Here is a 17,309-nt window from a genome sequence, read left to right on the forward strand (position 1 = left end):
TATTTAACTCTCATCCTCCCCGCCCAACCCCTCCACCCCACCCCCACCCCCACCCCCCCAACACACACACACACATACGTGTAAAGACAAGGTAGTGTACAATAATGTTTAAAAAATTCCAACAAATAGATCGTAATAAATGAAAAGTGCACACACACACACACACACACACACACACACACACACACACACACACACACACACACACACACACACACATGCACACGTTAAGACACTAACGTATTGCACAACAATGTAAACAAATAAAAACATCCAGCATATTAGAACATCCATCAAATAAATCGTGTTTATAAGTAAAATGCACACACACACACACACACACACACACACACACACACACACACACACACACACACACACACACACACTCGCACATGCATGAACGCTTGTGCGCCCGCACCCTCTCACGACGTATATCACGCCAATAAAATCAGTAAACTAACATTAAGATACATGAAATCCATTAAATCACAAGGATGTACACACAAAGTAAGCCGACATCAGTTCCATTACCTATTTATTATGTTGCATATTTCCATGAATGTTCAGGTTCTAAAAGTGCTACATGTGTTAAACATTATATATACACGAGCCAAAAGACAATTATCTATGCACTTAGAGACAATAAAGTTGTATCTTATCTTATTAGCGCTCGATGGGTCAGTATATCTACCCAGTAAATTGAAGTCGACGTGCATGTACACCAGTAGGCGACTGCTGTTTCACTCTTTGAAGAGCTCATCAGGCTTGCTACAAGCTCCATATTTGCCGGCTGAAGAGAGACACCCATGGGATAAGCCAGGAAAGAATACAATAATTTGGGAAGACAACTTGTGCACGATAGATTGCTAGTGATATATATCTGAACAGTACTTGTTTGTTTGTGATACCAGTTGGCTGGCGATTGGAAGAACATACGTCGAGCGTTCCGCAAGCTGGACGTGAGTGGCAATGGTTACCTGTCCTTGCCCGAATTCCGCTCTGTTCTCAAGCTCGCCAACGTGTTGTTGGACGAGGAGGAAGTCTATCACGTCATGACGGAGTTCGACCGGGACCTGACGGGCAAGATCCAGTACGAAAAGTTCATCGAGGAGACCTTCAAACCCGAGACTCGTCGAAGCGTTCGGTCAAAACCAGAGCAGAAAGCGTGAACATTCAGACTTCCTGGAACGCTTATTTTGCAAGTGTAACATGTTTGAAGACTAATATGTATAGAGGGAATTTGTTGTGATCTGTATGGGTGGTGTTATTGCTGCTTCAACTGCTACTTTTAATTTTTTGGTTGATTTCGTTGTGGTGAAGCTTCACCTAAAACAGATGTTTCTGCCGCTGTTTTGTTGTTGTTTCAGTTGTTCAAGGTTCTTCAGTTTCAGGGGTGGTGAATGAACAAACTAAGAAATACAAAGTCGTTTCAAGATTAGGTATCACATATACGTTAGAAGTATTACCTGAGTGGATGTTACTAGAACTTTTTCACTTTTGGTCTTTTTTACTGGATTTTATGCTTCATTCTATACTTTGAACTGATTGATATCGTCAAAACAGTATTAAGTTTACTCCTTCGGATTATCAGTTTTCATTGCTTGTTGGTGTGTTTGTTGTTTGTTTCTTTCTTTGTTGATGTTGATCTTAAATTTTGCTGTTGTTAATTTTATGAAAAGCAGTGGCGTAAACTCGATTGCTCTGTGCTTACATTAGCAGACAGATGAAATCCTTAAAATGACTCATTGAGGATCTTTATGAGGAATGTTTGAGTTCATTCCTGCTTTGTGTTTGTTTTCTGTGCTCAAAGACAGTGAGGTAAATTCTTGTACATATCAAACACAGACGTACATATTTGAGTTATTCACATTCCTTTTGAAATACTGTGATAAGCATTTTAGTCTGTGATAATTGTTTCAAATTCTTTATGTCTTTCGTAATATTTACTTGTATGATCGATTTGCCTAATGAGAACATACAGATGTAGATATGTATGTAAAGCAGTACCTTTTTCACGTTTACAGTTCCAAGCATCGGGAAAGGATGTCTTGCATTTTACGCACTGCTGATCATAATATCTTCATCCTGAAAGACTACTGGCCCATAGCTTTGGGGATGGATTTTCTTTACCTTTTCGGGTGTATGTGGTGTTCTTCTTAAACTCTGTCTGTCTATCTGTCTCTGCCTCCCTGTCTGATTTGAACAAAGATATTGTTCATGTATGAAAGAATAATGAGGCTGTGAGAGTCAAGTATTAAACAACAATAAAGGGAAGTAACTGTCTCCATTTGAAAGGTACACAGCTTATGCTTCCAATTTAGCTAGCAAACAGGTAAATAAAAGGTCACCGTCACCGTCACCGTCACCGATCCCTCAGATTCCGAATCCTTTGGGACGCCTTCGAAGCTTTGTCAACCACCTTTCTCCAGTCCTCGCGTCTCTCGGCCGCTCTCAGGGTGTCTCTCAGCTCCATGCCTGTCCACTCTCGAATGTTGTCCTCCCATCTCTTCCTTTGTCTGCCTCTTCTTCTTCCTCCCCTCACTGTGCCTTGTAAGATTGTTTTAGCAAGACCAGAGGAGCGTGTGACATGACCAAACCACTTCAGTTTTCGTTGTCTGGCGAGTGTTTGAAGGTCAGTATAGGGCCCGATTTCATTGCGGATGCGTCTCTTGACTTCTTCATTCGTGATGTGGTCTTTGTATGAGATGCCTAAGAGTCTTCGGAAGCACCTCATTTCTACAGCTCTTATTATTCTAAGTCCGCTGTGAGGGTCCATGATTCACATGCATATAAAAAGATTGACATGACCATGGGAACAAACCGAGATCCTTAAAAACTAAAGTTCCGGACTTGTCCTTACACCCATCATTTGACATGTTGTCTATATATTATGTGTTTCATATTGAAGACGAAAAGGCTATGTCCGTCTTGAATAAAAGCTGATTTTTGTTAGAAAAAAATAAAGAATGGTGACTGCTGGACCTTGTAAAATGAAGGAAAGAATTAATAGATTGTGCAATACCAAAGGTACTTTAAGATGATTAGAAGACGACGTTTCGATGCGTGGACTCTTTTTCAAGTGCAAAGAAGTGTTTGTGAGCGACAGCAGTCTGTTCGAGGTGAGTTCAGTTCACGGTGACTTCACTTCACTAGATGGTTAATCACAGTTTAGCTCACCGACTTGATGCGGGATCTATGGTGCGTGTAAAAAGCAAGCAGTGGGAGAGTAAAGGTAGGAGTGGGGCGTCAAGAGTGGGGTGCGGATGAACCTGAAAAAAAAAGAAAAGAAAAGAGGGGCAGGTGTGAGTGGTGTCAAAGGGAAGGAGGGGGGGGGGGTAATGAAGGGAAAGGGGGCTAAATTGAAGTGTCACTCTCTGACGTTGGGTCCCTGAGGTTGAGTGGTGTCGAGGCGTGAAATGACGTGGCTTTCCATGCATTTGCGGCATAGGCAGTTTCCGCGGTTGTTGCACCAAAGAGCTGCCACTCTGATATGTGAAATGTTTTGTTGTCCAGAGTAAAAGTGGTTTGCAACTGGGTTGTCTTTTTGGTAAGTATGCTGTCCCTGTGTTCTTTGGAACGGTCATTGAGGGTTCTGCATGTCTGAGCAACATGTATCTTATGACAGAGGCGACAGAACAGGACAAATACTGTATTTGGAGTTTGGCAGTTGAAGTGGGATCTAATGGGAATTTCTCACCTGAATGGCTCCGAACTTCTGTGGCTGGGTTGATAAATGAACACATTTTGTATTTGGGTTTGTCGCACTTCGAATCACCTGATGGTGGTGTGGGGTGAGTAGGACGGAAGGTGGATCACACCAGGTGGTCTCCCAGGTTCTCTTTTGAATGCAGCCATTGGAGGTTGTCTGAAGATATCTTTCAGTGCTGGATCATCCTGTAGGATTAATGAAATTCTGATGTTGGATGTCTCCAAGGGGAAGGTTGTGTTGATTGTAGGTCAGGGTGAAGACAAAACGATTTTCTGCATCAGGGGTATTGGTATCTCTGCGATCTCGGAATTTACTGTGCACGTTTTAGGGCTTTTATCAGAGTAGCCTTTAGCCCTGAAGTAGGTGCTCATAGTTGCGGCTTCTCTGACAAAGTCATTTCCATCGCTGCACAGTTGACTGAACCGTAAACACCAGGTGTATGGTATGCTTTCTTTCATTTGAGAGCATGGCTGGAAGAGCACAGTAAGTAGGAATGGGAATCTGTGGGTTTGTAATATACTGAGGTATGAAGGGACTAGGATTCAGAGTGGATGCCAGTGTTGAAATTTAGGAAAGAGACGTGCCGGATGTCTTTGATGTGGATTTGAGGGATGGGTGGAAGCTGTTGACATTCCGGCTACAATCCAGTAGTTCAGGTTTGGGTATGATGGAGAATCTGGAGCAGTTGTCAATCCCAAACTCAAAAGAGTTAAGGGTCAAGACTGCACTTGAAAAAGAGTCTTCGACTCAAAACGTCGTCTTCTCATCATCTTAAGGTACCTTTGATATTACACCATCTACTTTCTTTTAACGTTGCGTTTACACATTCCTTTTGTCATTGCTGCTGTATGCATGTGGCAAATGATGGGTATGAGGACAAGCCCGGACCTTTCTTTTTTTAGGAAGTGTCTGGGTTTGTTCCTGTGTACCTTTTATACACCTATGTGCTAACTGAATTGGTAGTCCGGAACGTTTTTTTAGGAAGTGTCTGGGTTTGTTCCTGTGTATCTTTTATTAACTTGAAGTTGTGTACCTTTTAAATGGAGAGAGTTACTTTTCTTTAATGTTGTTTGATGTGCTTTAGTTTCATTGTTTGTTGTAAAGCCTATATTAATTTTCTTTGTGAAACTTAGCTGCCCACCATCATGTTCTCTTCACATATCTACAGCACCATTGTGCGGGACAGGGCATAAACAGATTTTATCCCTTCTGGTCGGATATTGCCATTTGCCCGTATGATCTGAATTTTACTACTGCCGTATCTGTTCGTCCGTTCGTTTGTGTTTGATTGTTTGCTTGTGCAAGTATTTTGTTTGTTTGTTGAATAAGAAGTTGGGCGCATGTGCTACGGTTCTGAAACAGCAGATACATAGCTGTAATATACTGTGATATACTGGTTAACATTAGAAGATGTGTATTTCTTGTTCAACAAAAACATAAAAAATTTTCACCCTATTTTCACCTTCACATAAAAATGTTCGAAGCACTTTTGGTCTGCTCATGAATCAAGCACAAGAAATATATACATTAACAGACCACACGGTTCCAACACGATCTTTGTTTATCACGATATTGATTGTCGGATGACTTCCCTGCATACCGAAGTCCCTTACCAACTGTACATACCATTTTGTTTGTTTTTGTTTTTTTCAAATTGCAAATCAACACGATTCTATGTTCAAGAAGGTTTGAAGATTTGTTACTACATCATAGCTAAATGTGAACGTTACATTTTCTGGACATTGACATTGCGTAAAGCCTTGTTGTTTACCCCTTATATGCCTGTCTCTATCTCATATACATCTCTCAAATGAAATACTGTTTTGAATATAGCAAGATAAAGGTTTCTTGGTGTGAAAATATTTAATCTGCATTTGTGTCTGCTCATCTGCTTTTTTGGTTGATCTGTTTGCTTTTTTGTGTTTTTATCTGTTTATTTATCGATTTATTTATGTAGGTATTTATTTATTTAACTATTTATTATTCGTGTATATAATTCTAATCTTATTTTTTTTAATGTTTTATTTTTTCAGCAAGGGAAAATAAATGAAAATGAATAAATAAGTATCACACGATCCAAATTAGTTTGAAATGGATATTACTTTATGTAATAAAGATTAAAGGTAATGTGCTGCATTTATTTGAATATTAATGAGTGACCTTGTGAACGCTGGATATATTATTGAATCGTATGTTGTGTGTATATATATGTGCGTGCGTGCACACGTGCATGCGTGCGTGTATCTGATGTAGGTGTGTGTAGGAGAGAGAGAGAGGGGGTGGGTGGGTCTTTATTGAGGGAGAAAGAGATGGAAGGAGAGAGGAAGAGTGGGAGAGGCAGAGAGGTGTGTGTGCGTTCGTTTTGTTTAAAGTCTATCCACTATTGTGATTTTAGTCGAAAATCCATACGCGTCCCAACTCCTCCAGCGTTGCGTCAAGTCATCAGAACTTTCACTATTCCCCCCTCTCTCTCCTAAATTTGCATAAAAAGGTGATTGTAAGTATGAACAAAAGAAAGCAACAATCTTAACTAGTTAACCAGTGAAATTATAACAGAGAACAAATTCATCTAACAAAATTGAACTATTTCAAACATGATTCGATTGACATATGATTATGTGTGCGTGCGTGCGTGCGTGCGCGCGCGCGCGCGCGCGCGTGTGTGTGTGTTTGTGGTGTGTGTGGGGGGGGGATGTGGTAGTGGAGGGCTGGATGTTTAGGGGAAGAGGCATAAGGTAGGGACGGCATGATCTTCATGATGTGCAACATCGGAAAGTACAACTGGTAGACGGATATTTGAAAGTAAACACTACACACACACACGCAAGCACGCACGCACGCACGCACACACACACACACGCGCGCACACACACACACACACACACACACACACACACACACAAACACACAACTATAGGTACCTGTATCTCTGGCATATTTAAAACATTAGGAGTGAACCCAAACCAAACTGTTCCTCGGTTATCATATTCGACAATAGCTACATGGGAAATGAACAACGCAACATTTGACATTAATTTCCCAGATTTAAAGAAACATGAAGGCCCTGCTCTCCCTGCTTTTGTTCAATCTCACATTCAAGAAAATTATCCAAATTACCTTAAAGTATATACAGATGGTTCAGTACTGGATAACAATCAGGCAGGGACAGCATTTATAATTCTGTCATTAAAAGTAGAGAAGTAGGTCTACTGTCATATCGGTAAATATTAATGGGATTAAATCATTTAATAGATCTTCCCATTACCATATTTCGAATGTCATTTTGTGTCGATTCTAAATCTGTATTACAAGCATAAAAATACTTTTGATTTGAAGACAAGAGGAGAACCCGTATCAGAAAATCGTCATATAATTCATGTTTTGACCATCCATGGTACAAAGATTAATTTTTGTTGGATCCCTTCTATGAAGGGATTGTGGGAAATGAGCCGGTGGATAGCTGTGTGAGAAAAGGCGCAATTGATTTTTACAATGCCATAGAAATGCGTATTCCATATTCATTACAAGAAGGTTATTCTCAACTGGAGAAAACTTGCTGGAACCATGTCAATAAACTAAAACAGGAGTCTGACCCTCACAGAGAAAATACTAACAATACCTCGCGCAAAATTGATCGCATGTTTTCTTTTGAAACAAAAGGACATCACAGTCGCAGAAGGCTCACCAGTCTAATATACACACTACGAATGGATGCCATAAAACAAAATATACTTCTAATGTGACATGCATTTGCGGTAATGAAATTACCCCGGTGCATATCATCCATAAATGTGAACAGTTAAAACCATATTTACCTATGTCATTTACAAAATCTGCAATTCCATCTGTTTCCATGAGAAATGTTTTATATGATAATCAACATGTGTTAGAGTTTGATTTGGAGCCCCATTGGCTCTTTGTTGTAATTCAACTGGTTTACTTGTTAGTTTGTTTCATTTCGATTATACTCTTTTTTATGCTAAAAGCGCTCAACAAATGTCCATTATTATTATTATTAATTGAGGAGAGAGGAACAGGGAAAGTAGTGATGAATTAAGGCATGGGTGGGGTGGGGAAGATGATGGATTTTCGTCTAACATCACAAATGTGGATAGACGTTAAGCAAAAGAACATACACTCACACACACGCGCGCGCACACACCCCCCCCCCCCACCCCCACCCCCCCCACACACACACACACAGAGAGAGAGAGAGAGAGAGAGAGAACAATAACAAAACTTTAATCTCCAGGCCTCTGGCCCCTAGAAAGAGGTCAAAAGTACACAAAATGGTGATCACGCAGCGACAACAAAATGTGAAATACGTACTAATTTAAACCTGTAGAACAAAAGTGCTTCTTGTGCATAGTAAATTAATTCTAACTTTCATCATTGTTGTCACAGAATTCCTGTCGTATCTTCTGGGCATTAAATATATACACGCAGAGTTTACGAATACTGTAAACTGAACCATTCTTCAGCAAGTGAACATACGATTGACCTTCAGAGTTCAGATGTTTTTGCCGCAGGTTATTGTAAAGGACACAATTGTTTATAAAATGGTTTTCATCTTCGACCACATTACAACATTTACATGCGTAATTTGAATTACATTCGAATGTTCTCCTAAAAAATGATCCATTTATTAGGAGCAAACCAAGCCGTAATTTTACCAAACAGTCCCTGAAACACTTTTTATCCACAAAGTCAAAATATTGCTCACACTGAAAACCAATTTTGTACAGTCTGTAGTTGTGATATATATCTTTAGACATTACTGACTCGTCCCAGTCTTGGATAAATATATCTTTCATTCTTTGCTTAAATAATGACAAAAAAGTTTGCTCACAACCAACGCCTTGTTGCAACCAGACATATCCAAACCCAAGTCTAAATAAAGTTGTTTTTTTTACTAAAGACACCCAGCATTTTTTCCCCCTTGCGTCTAGGTTAAACAACATCAAATATGCCTGTCTGGGTAATTGGTGCACATTCATATTCAGCAACTTTAACCAGTATTGATACACCTTGTTGCACTATTTATATACAGTGGATAACGTCCTAATTCGCCGTATGCAAACTTGTTTGGTACTCTAAGTGGTATGTTCAAAAAACGTTAACATGCAAGGGAATGAACCTTCTCAATATTATCAAGTCTGTTAAGACCCCACATCTCAGAAGCGTACAAAAGAATGGGATGTACCTGAGCATCAAATATTTTGAAAAAAACATCCTTTGGAAATATCATTCAGCTTCGTTATATATCTTATACAGTCAATGCATGCATGTTTGCCTTTTGCTGCTAAAATCCCTACTCCTTTGTTTATACTCATTTTTGTCGTAAAAACAAACCCGAGATAATGATATTCATTCACTACTTCTAGAGCATTTCCATCGAGAGTCCACTTTTCATATCTTCCCAAAAAGCCACCTTTTCGAAAAACCACCACTTTAGTCTTGTCAATATCAGAAATGTTAGGCTGTCTATAACGATGCTTTTGAACAAACAGTTCAGAAACACCAAATTTGAATTTCGTCATTATATAATTCAGATGCCTGTCAATATTCATGGAAATATAAGTTGTTGATAAGTCGATACATCTCAAATCCGTCACCGACTTGGATGTGCGAATGCCAGCTTTGCCATCTGCTGTCAATCATTCTTTCTAGAAACACATTGATAAGAATTTAGTATCCCCAACGCATTGATTCAGCCACGCAGAACCAAATCCATTTCTACATGGCTTCACCCTAACATTGGAAACCCTTTTTTTTACCTTTGCTATCTAAATCTAATAACATTCTGTGTGCCTTATATGGTAGTTTGTGAGTATCTACCTGTGTTAACTTTAACCAGTAATGAATGCATTTAGTAACAGACTGCAAGTTTCAGTTTCAGTAGCTCAAGGAGGTGTCACTGCGTTCGGACAAATCCATATACGCTACACCAACGCGCTTAGTCAGGCCTTGAGAGAAAAAAGAAGAAGATAAATACATAAAAAAGAGAACTACTACTAATAATAATAATATGTATAAGGCGCAAAAACTTGATGAAGTCAACTATAAGCGTACAAATAATAATAATAATAATAATAATTAAAAATAAATAAATAAATAAATAATAATAAAAAGGATATTGGGTGTTTGTTTGTTTCGCCATAGATATAATCAATAGATGTTTGAGGGGACACCCAAAGAATTTTTTTCAAAGCACAGAAATTAATTTTCTCGCAATGCATAGCGGCAGCGTCCCGAGCCCATAACTGTTCCGTATTGTATGATGGGCTGAATTGTTACATCAAACATTTTCAAGAAAAGTTTTAGTGACTGGTTATTCAACAACCATAACTTCTTCATGACACATGTCAATGCAATTTAAGCCCTGCTTGTTAGGCTTTTACAGGCAAAAGTAAAACTTAAACGTGTTGAAAAATACAAACCTAAATATTCATATACAGTTACTTCGCGCATTATCAGTCCGTTATGTGTCCATCTTTCCCGTACAGAAAGATATCCACCCTTATATTATTCTGCTCTTATCCATATCAACATTTAGCTGAAGAGAAGCAGCGACACGTTATAGATTGTTTAGCTGATTTTGTAATCCTATTACTGTTTCCAATATTGATACAATATCATCTGCTAAGAGAAGAATGAAAATTTCCACAAAATTGTAAGTAATTGTGGCATTGTGTCTTCCGAAATCTATTATAACTTGTACTGTGAGCTCGTTTATGAGTAAAGAAAATAAAACTGGGCTGCAAAATATCCCCTTGTTTAACTCTAGACGTACAGCTAATACATTCAGTGAAAGCAGCACCACGACGTACCCTTCCCTTCACGCAGTCATTCATACTCATAATAATAATACAGTTTTCCAAGCTAGAAATTCTCCTCCAACAGTATTTTCTTCCACTCATTCATGCAGTCTTCTGTTAATGATCGTACTATATCATTTACTACACACATTTCATTGGGCGATTGCTCTGTGATTGTTAGGATTGTTTACGTCACCATTTTTATACTATGGAAGAACAACTGACTCTGTCCAGCATTCCGGATAAATCCCCCTATCTAATAGATAATTGAAAAACTTTACAAGAAAGTCTGTTACTGAATTACATTTGCATGCATTTGTCAAGAGTTCCCATATGATCCCGTCGGGACCAGCAGCTTTTAGTTTCTTTAGTTTTCTTAAAGCAAACCAAATTTCTTTAACTGAAATTGGACGATTCAAATTATGATGATCATCATCAGCGTTACTGAAATCAGTATCACCGTTATCAGGCTGGACATTGTCTTGAAACAAATCCCATTATCAGCATCACTATTTTTCTCAAGCAGCTGTTTAAAATGTTGAAACCATGTATCCATACTTATGTTATTCACAGGTTCTTTTTTCTTCTTTAAAATTTTGCACACAGAGTCCCAAAATATTGTCTGGTTAGTTACAGACTGAAGTAATTCAGACAATATGGCATTATTGAATTGTTTCTTTTTTTCTCTTCAACATTTGGTTATATTCTCGTCTAGTTTCAATATGGGAATCACGATCAGGAGCAAAGTGCGACGAAATTCTTTTAACAAACTACGAACTTTTATTTTATTGTCATGGCACTACTTATTGTACTAGTCTTCATTCTTCACACTATTGCTAGAATGTTTCAGTTACGAGTTAACCTGTCAAGGTCATCTGATTTTACTACGACCTACTCACAAATTTAACTCTAATTCCATTCAGCAAAGCATCTAAAACGAATGATATATATATTCAACAAAATGATGATTGTTTGAAAGTCAAAAGTGATGTTCAAAATGAGGTACAACATTTAGATCTGTAGTTACAATGACGCAGCCAGTACTTCTTCTCGTCGTCAGAATGACACCCCAGTCTCCGCGATGAAGGCAGCTGTACTCTGCAGGTCCTCCGTACTGCCATAGAGCTTCCGGGTCACTGGGGTTGGGTCGGGCAAGTACCTCTTTCTGAGCACCTGATGGAGGGGGCAGGACTGCAGCAGATGTTCTGTTGTCTGGCTGTCAGTCCCACATGGGCACCGTGCTGAGTGACCAATGTGTGTAAATGGTGGTTTAGGCGGTGGTGGCCTGTCCTGAGTCTGAACACTGACACCTGTTCCCGCCTAGTCGGCTGGTGGTAGGGATATAGCTGTCTAAAAAGCAGTTTTCTGCTTCTTTTCCTGTCACTAACTACTGGTCCTTTTCAATTATGACGGGGGCTGACCTTGTGTCCTCATCGTTCATTGCCTTGATAAACTTCTAAAGCTTAGTTCTAGTTTTATCTCTGTCAAGAATAAGCTTTTCTGTTTACTCCCTCAAGCTCGTTCTTGTAGCGTGAATGTAGGCATTTGGAAGAACAGGCTTATGAGGGCAATATTGTTCTCTGGAATTTGGTTATTCTCTACCTCCTCTCTAATTCTGGCTACTTCCTCTTCCAGCTGCTGTAGTTCCTCAGTCCATTATGGCCTGTAGTTGTTTGTTTCTTTCCGAACGCAGCGTGGAATTGTTTCTGAGGCTGCTTTTAGGATGGCCTGGTTGAAGTGACTGGAGGCATTATTGATGTTGAAGTCATCCACCTTGATGCCTTTGCAGTATTCGTCAGAGAGATGTGAGAACATTTCCCAATCTGCTTCTTTGGGGAAGGACTTTGGGTTGCAGGGCCTGTACTGTAAGTTGATGGCCAGTAAAACTAGTCTATAGACATTGCCTGACAAATGGCTCTGCATCTTCCTGTTGGTTTTCCGGGAAAAGTCTTCAGTTCCAAAGGCTAGGTCTGGGCCGCATCCCCAAAAACATTATGCACGGTGAGCTGACATCTGGAAAAAGAACCCCTGGCGGCCCACAGTTGCGCTATAGTAGGACCCCTGCAAGGGAGACATGATCGAAGGCGCTCGACACTGACTCCTCGTCCTGGGAGGAACTCACAGATGGCCGCACAAGATTGATAAGTACCCTGATTCAACACCTCAGGACAGGGGAAGAAAACTTATTGAATGCGGTAGGAGACAAGTGAGCACGCAGAAAAGAGCGCAACAGCTCCAGCAGACAAGCTTCGACATACAGATGCGACCTTTGCGACAGAGACATTCCTGCATTGGTTTCTACAACCATAAGTGACGCTGGTCCAAACGAGCAGATAGCCAAGATGAACAGAATGTTCACCCATGATCGACCATGATCGATGCCTACCACTACTTACATGGCGCAAACTCCCCATATAATGGGCTCTAAGCGCCTCACATGAAACAATACATATACAATAGTGCATAATAACATAACTCTGCAACTGGAAATACAAAACATATGTGTATTATGTGTATCCATACGCCAAGACAATACTACAAATTGCAGATATGAAAACACACACACACACACACACACACACACACACACACACTGCCCTACACACGCGTACACACACGCTCGCGCCCGCATACATGCTCGCACAAACACCCACCTACAGCCACACACACTGCATGATAATTTCAGTACAGTGTATATTTTGGTGGGTAGGAGGAGGAAAGATGCAGACGATCAGCTATGCTTAAATCACACCCAAAGGCCTGTTTTAACAGGTGGGTTTTCAAGTTTGTTTTGAAAGAGGACAGCGTTGATAAGTGACGAAGATCCAGAGGAAGAGAATTCCAGATAGAAAGGTCTTGATTATGAAATGCCCTTTGGCCAAACGTCTTTGAAGAGGTTTTGGGGACTCAAAGGAGCTTTTCAGCAGAAGACCTGAGAGATAAATCTACAATTACACACGTGATAAGCAGTGCAGGAAAGCAACGATATAAAAACACTAACTAAGGGGGGGAAAGCGAAAGAAATGAAAATGACCGAAATATACGCAGAAAATATTCGACTTAACATACCAAAATGGGGCTTTGATACAAATAGCCCGAGGTACTCATTTTAGCGTTATGACGTCATCGGCAGTTATGTTTTCCTCGGCATTGCAAAAATCACTTCTGCATTGTCAAGTTGCATCTCATTGGAAAGCTGGGAACATTCTGCGACGAATTTTAGTGATTAAAAGCTGATTAAATGTCAAATTCGGAAACTGTGATTGATCATTTACCTCAGGCCACCATCATTTACCTCCAGGCCTAAACGGGGTCAGTTCCACAGAATACTGTGGTCAGTTCTATGTTCCCAAAGGTCTATGTTCCCCCAGGTCTATGTTCCCACAGATCTATTTTTCCTCAGGTCTAGGACCACTCTTGATTAAAATAGCGGCACAATAGTCGAGTGGTTAAAGCGTTGGACTTTCAATCTGAGGGTCCCGGGTTCGAATCTCGGTAACGGCGCCTGGTGGGTAAAGGGTGGAGATTTTTACGATCTCCCAGGTCAACATATGTGCAGACCTGCCAGTGCCTGAACCCCCTTCGTGTGTATACGCACGCAGAAGATCAAATACGCACGTTAAAGATCCTGTAATCCATGCCAGCGTTCGGTGGGTTACGGAAACAAGAACATACCCAGCATACACACCCCCGAAAATGGAGTGTGGCTGCCTACATGGCGGGGTAAATAAACAAAACGGTCGTGCACGTAAAATGTTAAATGTTACATGTTTGTCTGAGTGTGTAGGTGTGCGTGCCTGAAATCTGATTGAATGACGCAGGAAACGAATGATGAGCGCAGGTAGGCAGCCTGTTGTGTAAATGACTCCGCGTGTGTAATGTGCTTAGAGCTTGGTCTCCGACCGAGGACAGGCGCTCTATAAGTATCCATATCAATCAATCAATCAACTATTGACCATGACCCAAAATGCTCAGATTGCCTTATTTTGTCCCATCTGCCCTTTATTATGTCATAGCAGGTATTTGACCGCTGCTTGACCACAACTGACCACTCCTGTACACTATCAGAGCTCAGCTTGGATAAGATTTTGATGGTTATGCACTATTGAGACGTTTTGGCAGGATCTGACCGTTAGCTGACCATTATTGACTGACTAAGCGCGTTGGGTTACGCTGCTGGTCAGGCATCTGCTTGGCAGATGCGGTGTAGCGTATATGGATTTGTCCGAACGCAGTGACGCCTCCTTCAGCTACTGAAACTGAAACTGTTGACTGCTGTTGTCCGTTTCTGACCATTCATTGCTACTGCTGACCACTACTGACCACAACGAAAAAATCTTCAGATTGTGTTGTTTTATATCATGTTTGCGCATTATCATGACGTCCTGACCACAACAGACTGATCACTGACCACTGACCACCGCTGACCACTGCTAACTACTGACATCCGCTGACCACTGCTGATCACTTACCACTGCCGACCACCACTGACCACCGCTGACTACTGACAACCACTTAACACTGATGGTCACTGACCACTGCCGACCAGTACCCCAAAGTATATGTATTATTAGACATGCATAGGAATGGGGGAACTTAGACCTGGGGGGACATAATCATGCTCCCACTCAAACAGCCGTGACGTGGAATAACAAGCATTGAAAAGGGTGAAAATATAAAATAAGTTGTATCTGTCGCCTTTAAAAAAGACAAATCAATGCAGCTATGACACTAATCACCATGGCTTGAAACAGAAATCAGTCTCACTGAGACAAGGTGTGTTCTATAACTAAAACGTGTCAGCGCTGAAACGATTGATCTGCTTTCTTTATTTCTCCCTCTCAGGCGAAAGTGAAGTTCTGCCTTGATTGTTTCGTCACGTGGGCCAAGTTTAGGGCAGTTAACAATATGTCTCCGACTACGTTCTGACACCTGCTATTACAGCTTCTACCTCTATCAGCACTGTGAAGTGTCATCGCGGCGCTACACAGAACTGTTCAGATTCCTTAAGGTCTGTTGAGAACTGTTCACCAGATTCATCCAGGTCTGTCGTCTGTGTGTCAAAGTCTGGATCTCTTCAAATGGTTTTCCTGTCCATTCTGTAATCTTGTCAGTCCATCGTTTTTTTCTGTCTACCCCTTCGACTTCCTACCTGAACAGTTCCTTGGCAGCAGACATCAAAGACTGATCCACAGTCTATCATTCCACTGTGGATTATGTCTGGAGAAATTGCCAGACGGCCTGAGACAAATCCATATGGACAGAGAGAACATAATCCTGATGGTCTGTTCATCAGTCGTCTTCTTCTGGAGTCGGATCCTGATTTATTGGACAAATTATAACTTGCAATTCCCTGTGGAATGACTTGTCTGCTTACTTATCACTGCACGTTCAGTACCTTTGTTACTTTTATCAACCGTTTCTTTAATTTATGATGGTAAGTAGACATTTTGAGGACAAGCAGATTTATTTTTATATCTGTATACTTGTCGCTAGGAAAACTAAAACTTATCTGATATTTTCGAGCCCAGCACTAAACACACACACACACACTAATGGTAATCTATGAACAATGATTGTAGTCAATGTCTGTTGGTGTACTGCTTGTTTTATTACTTATTTAATGATTTGTTAATGCATGCTTTGGCAGTGTATTTGTCTTTTCTGAGTGGATATGTGTTTCTGAAATTGGATGGGGTCTGGTGGGTTCATGCTCGTAAATGTGTGTGTGTGTGTGTGTGTGTGTGTGTGTGTGTGTGTGTGTGTGTGTGTGTGTGTGTAACAGAAATGTAGCTGTGCATTTCATTATCATCTTTATTCTTGCATGTATACGTATATGAATTTCCCCCTTTTCCCCATCTACTTTCCTTCTTTTTTCTTCTTTTTTTTTTTTTAGATAGCTTGATGTTAAAAAAAAAGAAAAAAAAAGTTGTTACTTTTTCATTTTATCATCTTGAAATAATTTGATTTTGATATTCACCCCCACACAGCCCCTAATACACATATACACACTACCCCCCTTACACCACACACAAAAGAAAAATATATCATACATTGTCACTGACGTATTTATCGATCTGGCCTCTAAAGAGACACATATAAACGCAGATTCAAGGTTTGATTAACATTTGACTCCTATTGGGGCATGGAAAATTAAAGAAAACTGCACAGTCTGGAACACAACTCGGATTATCATAACGTTTGCATCAGTTAAGGTAAAATGAGGGTTAACGTTCCTTCTTCTGTCTGAACATATCCTATGGATCCTTGCAAGTCTTAATGAATTTACTAAGTCTAAAGAGAACCCGTTTACACACACACACACACACACACACACACACACACACACACACACACACACACACACAGACGCTTTAACGACTTGACAATTTATTGTTATTACCTGTAAGGGTCTGTTGACAAGAGGGCGACGAGGGTTAATTCTTAAATCCTCTTAAGTGCCAAGCAACATTCTGCTTGACAGCGTTTCATCAACAAACAAACAAAAAATCTCTAAATATCACTCTCTCACAATACATTAAACAAGCGGAACACACACACACACACACACACACACACACACACACACACACACACACACACACACACACACAACTAATCATACAAACAAACTCGACCATCCATTCTGGCAGTGATATAGTTCAGTATATGAATTATCTACCTTATCAAATGAAAATATGAAAATAAAATTTACACATGGATATCCACCTCATTTACTCTGGTATGTTCTGATCATTGTGATTATGCCTTATTCTTTG

The 17,309-nt window shown here is 40.3% G+C and overlaps 1 protein-coding gene across 2 annotated transcripts in view; it reads left to right on the forward strand.

The window, feature by feature from the left end:
• LOC143292972 (EF-hand calcium-binding domain-containing protein 6-like) overlaps positions 1-5,864 on the forward strand; it is an 83,164-nt gene extending 77,300 nt beyond the window's left edge. For both annotated transcript variants that reach the window (XM_076603700.1, XM_076603699.1), the window contains one exon: positions 915-5,864. In XM_076603700.1, the coding sequence (XP_076459815.1) occupies positions 915-1,172 (258 nt within the window). In that variant the 3' untranslated portion in view covers positions 1,173-5,864. The remainder of the gene's footprint in view (positions 1-914) is intronic.
• Positions 5,865-17,309: the final 11,445 nt, after the last annotated feature.

The sequence above is a fragment of the Babylonia areolata genome, chromosome 18 (genome assembly GCF_041734735.1).
Source record: "Babylonia areolata isolate BAREFJ2019XMU chromosome 18, ASM4173473v1, whole genome shotgun sequence".
Lineage (NCBI taxonomy): Eukaryota > Metazoa > Mollusca > Gastropoda > Neogastropoda > Buccinidae > Babylonia > Babylonia areolata.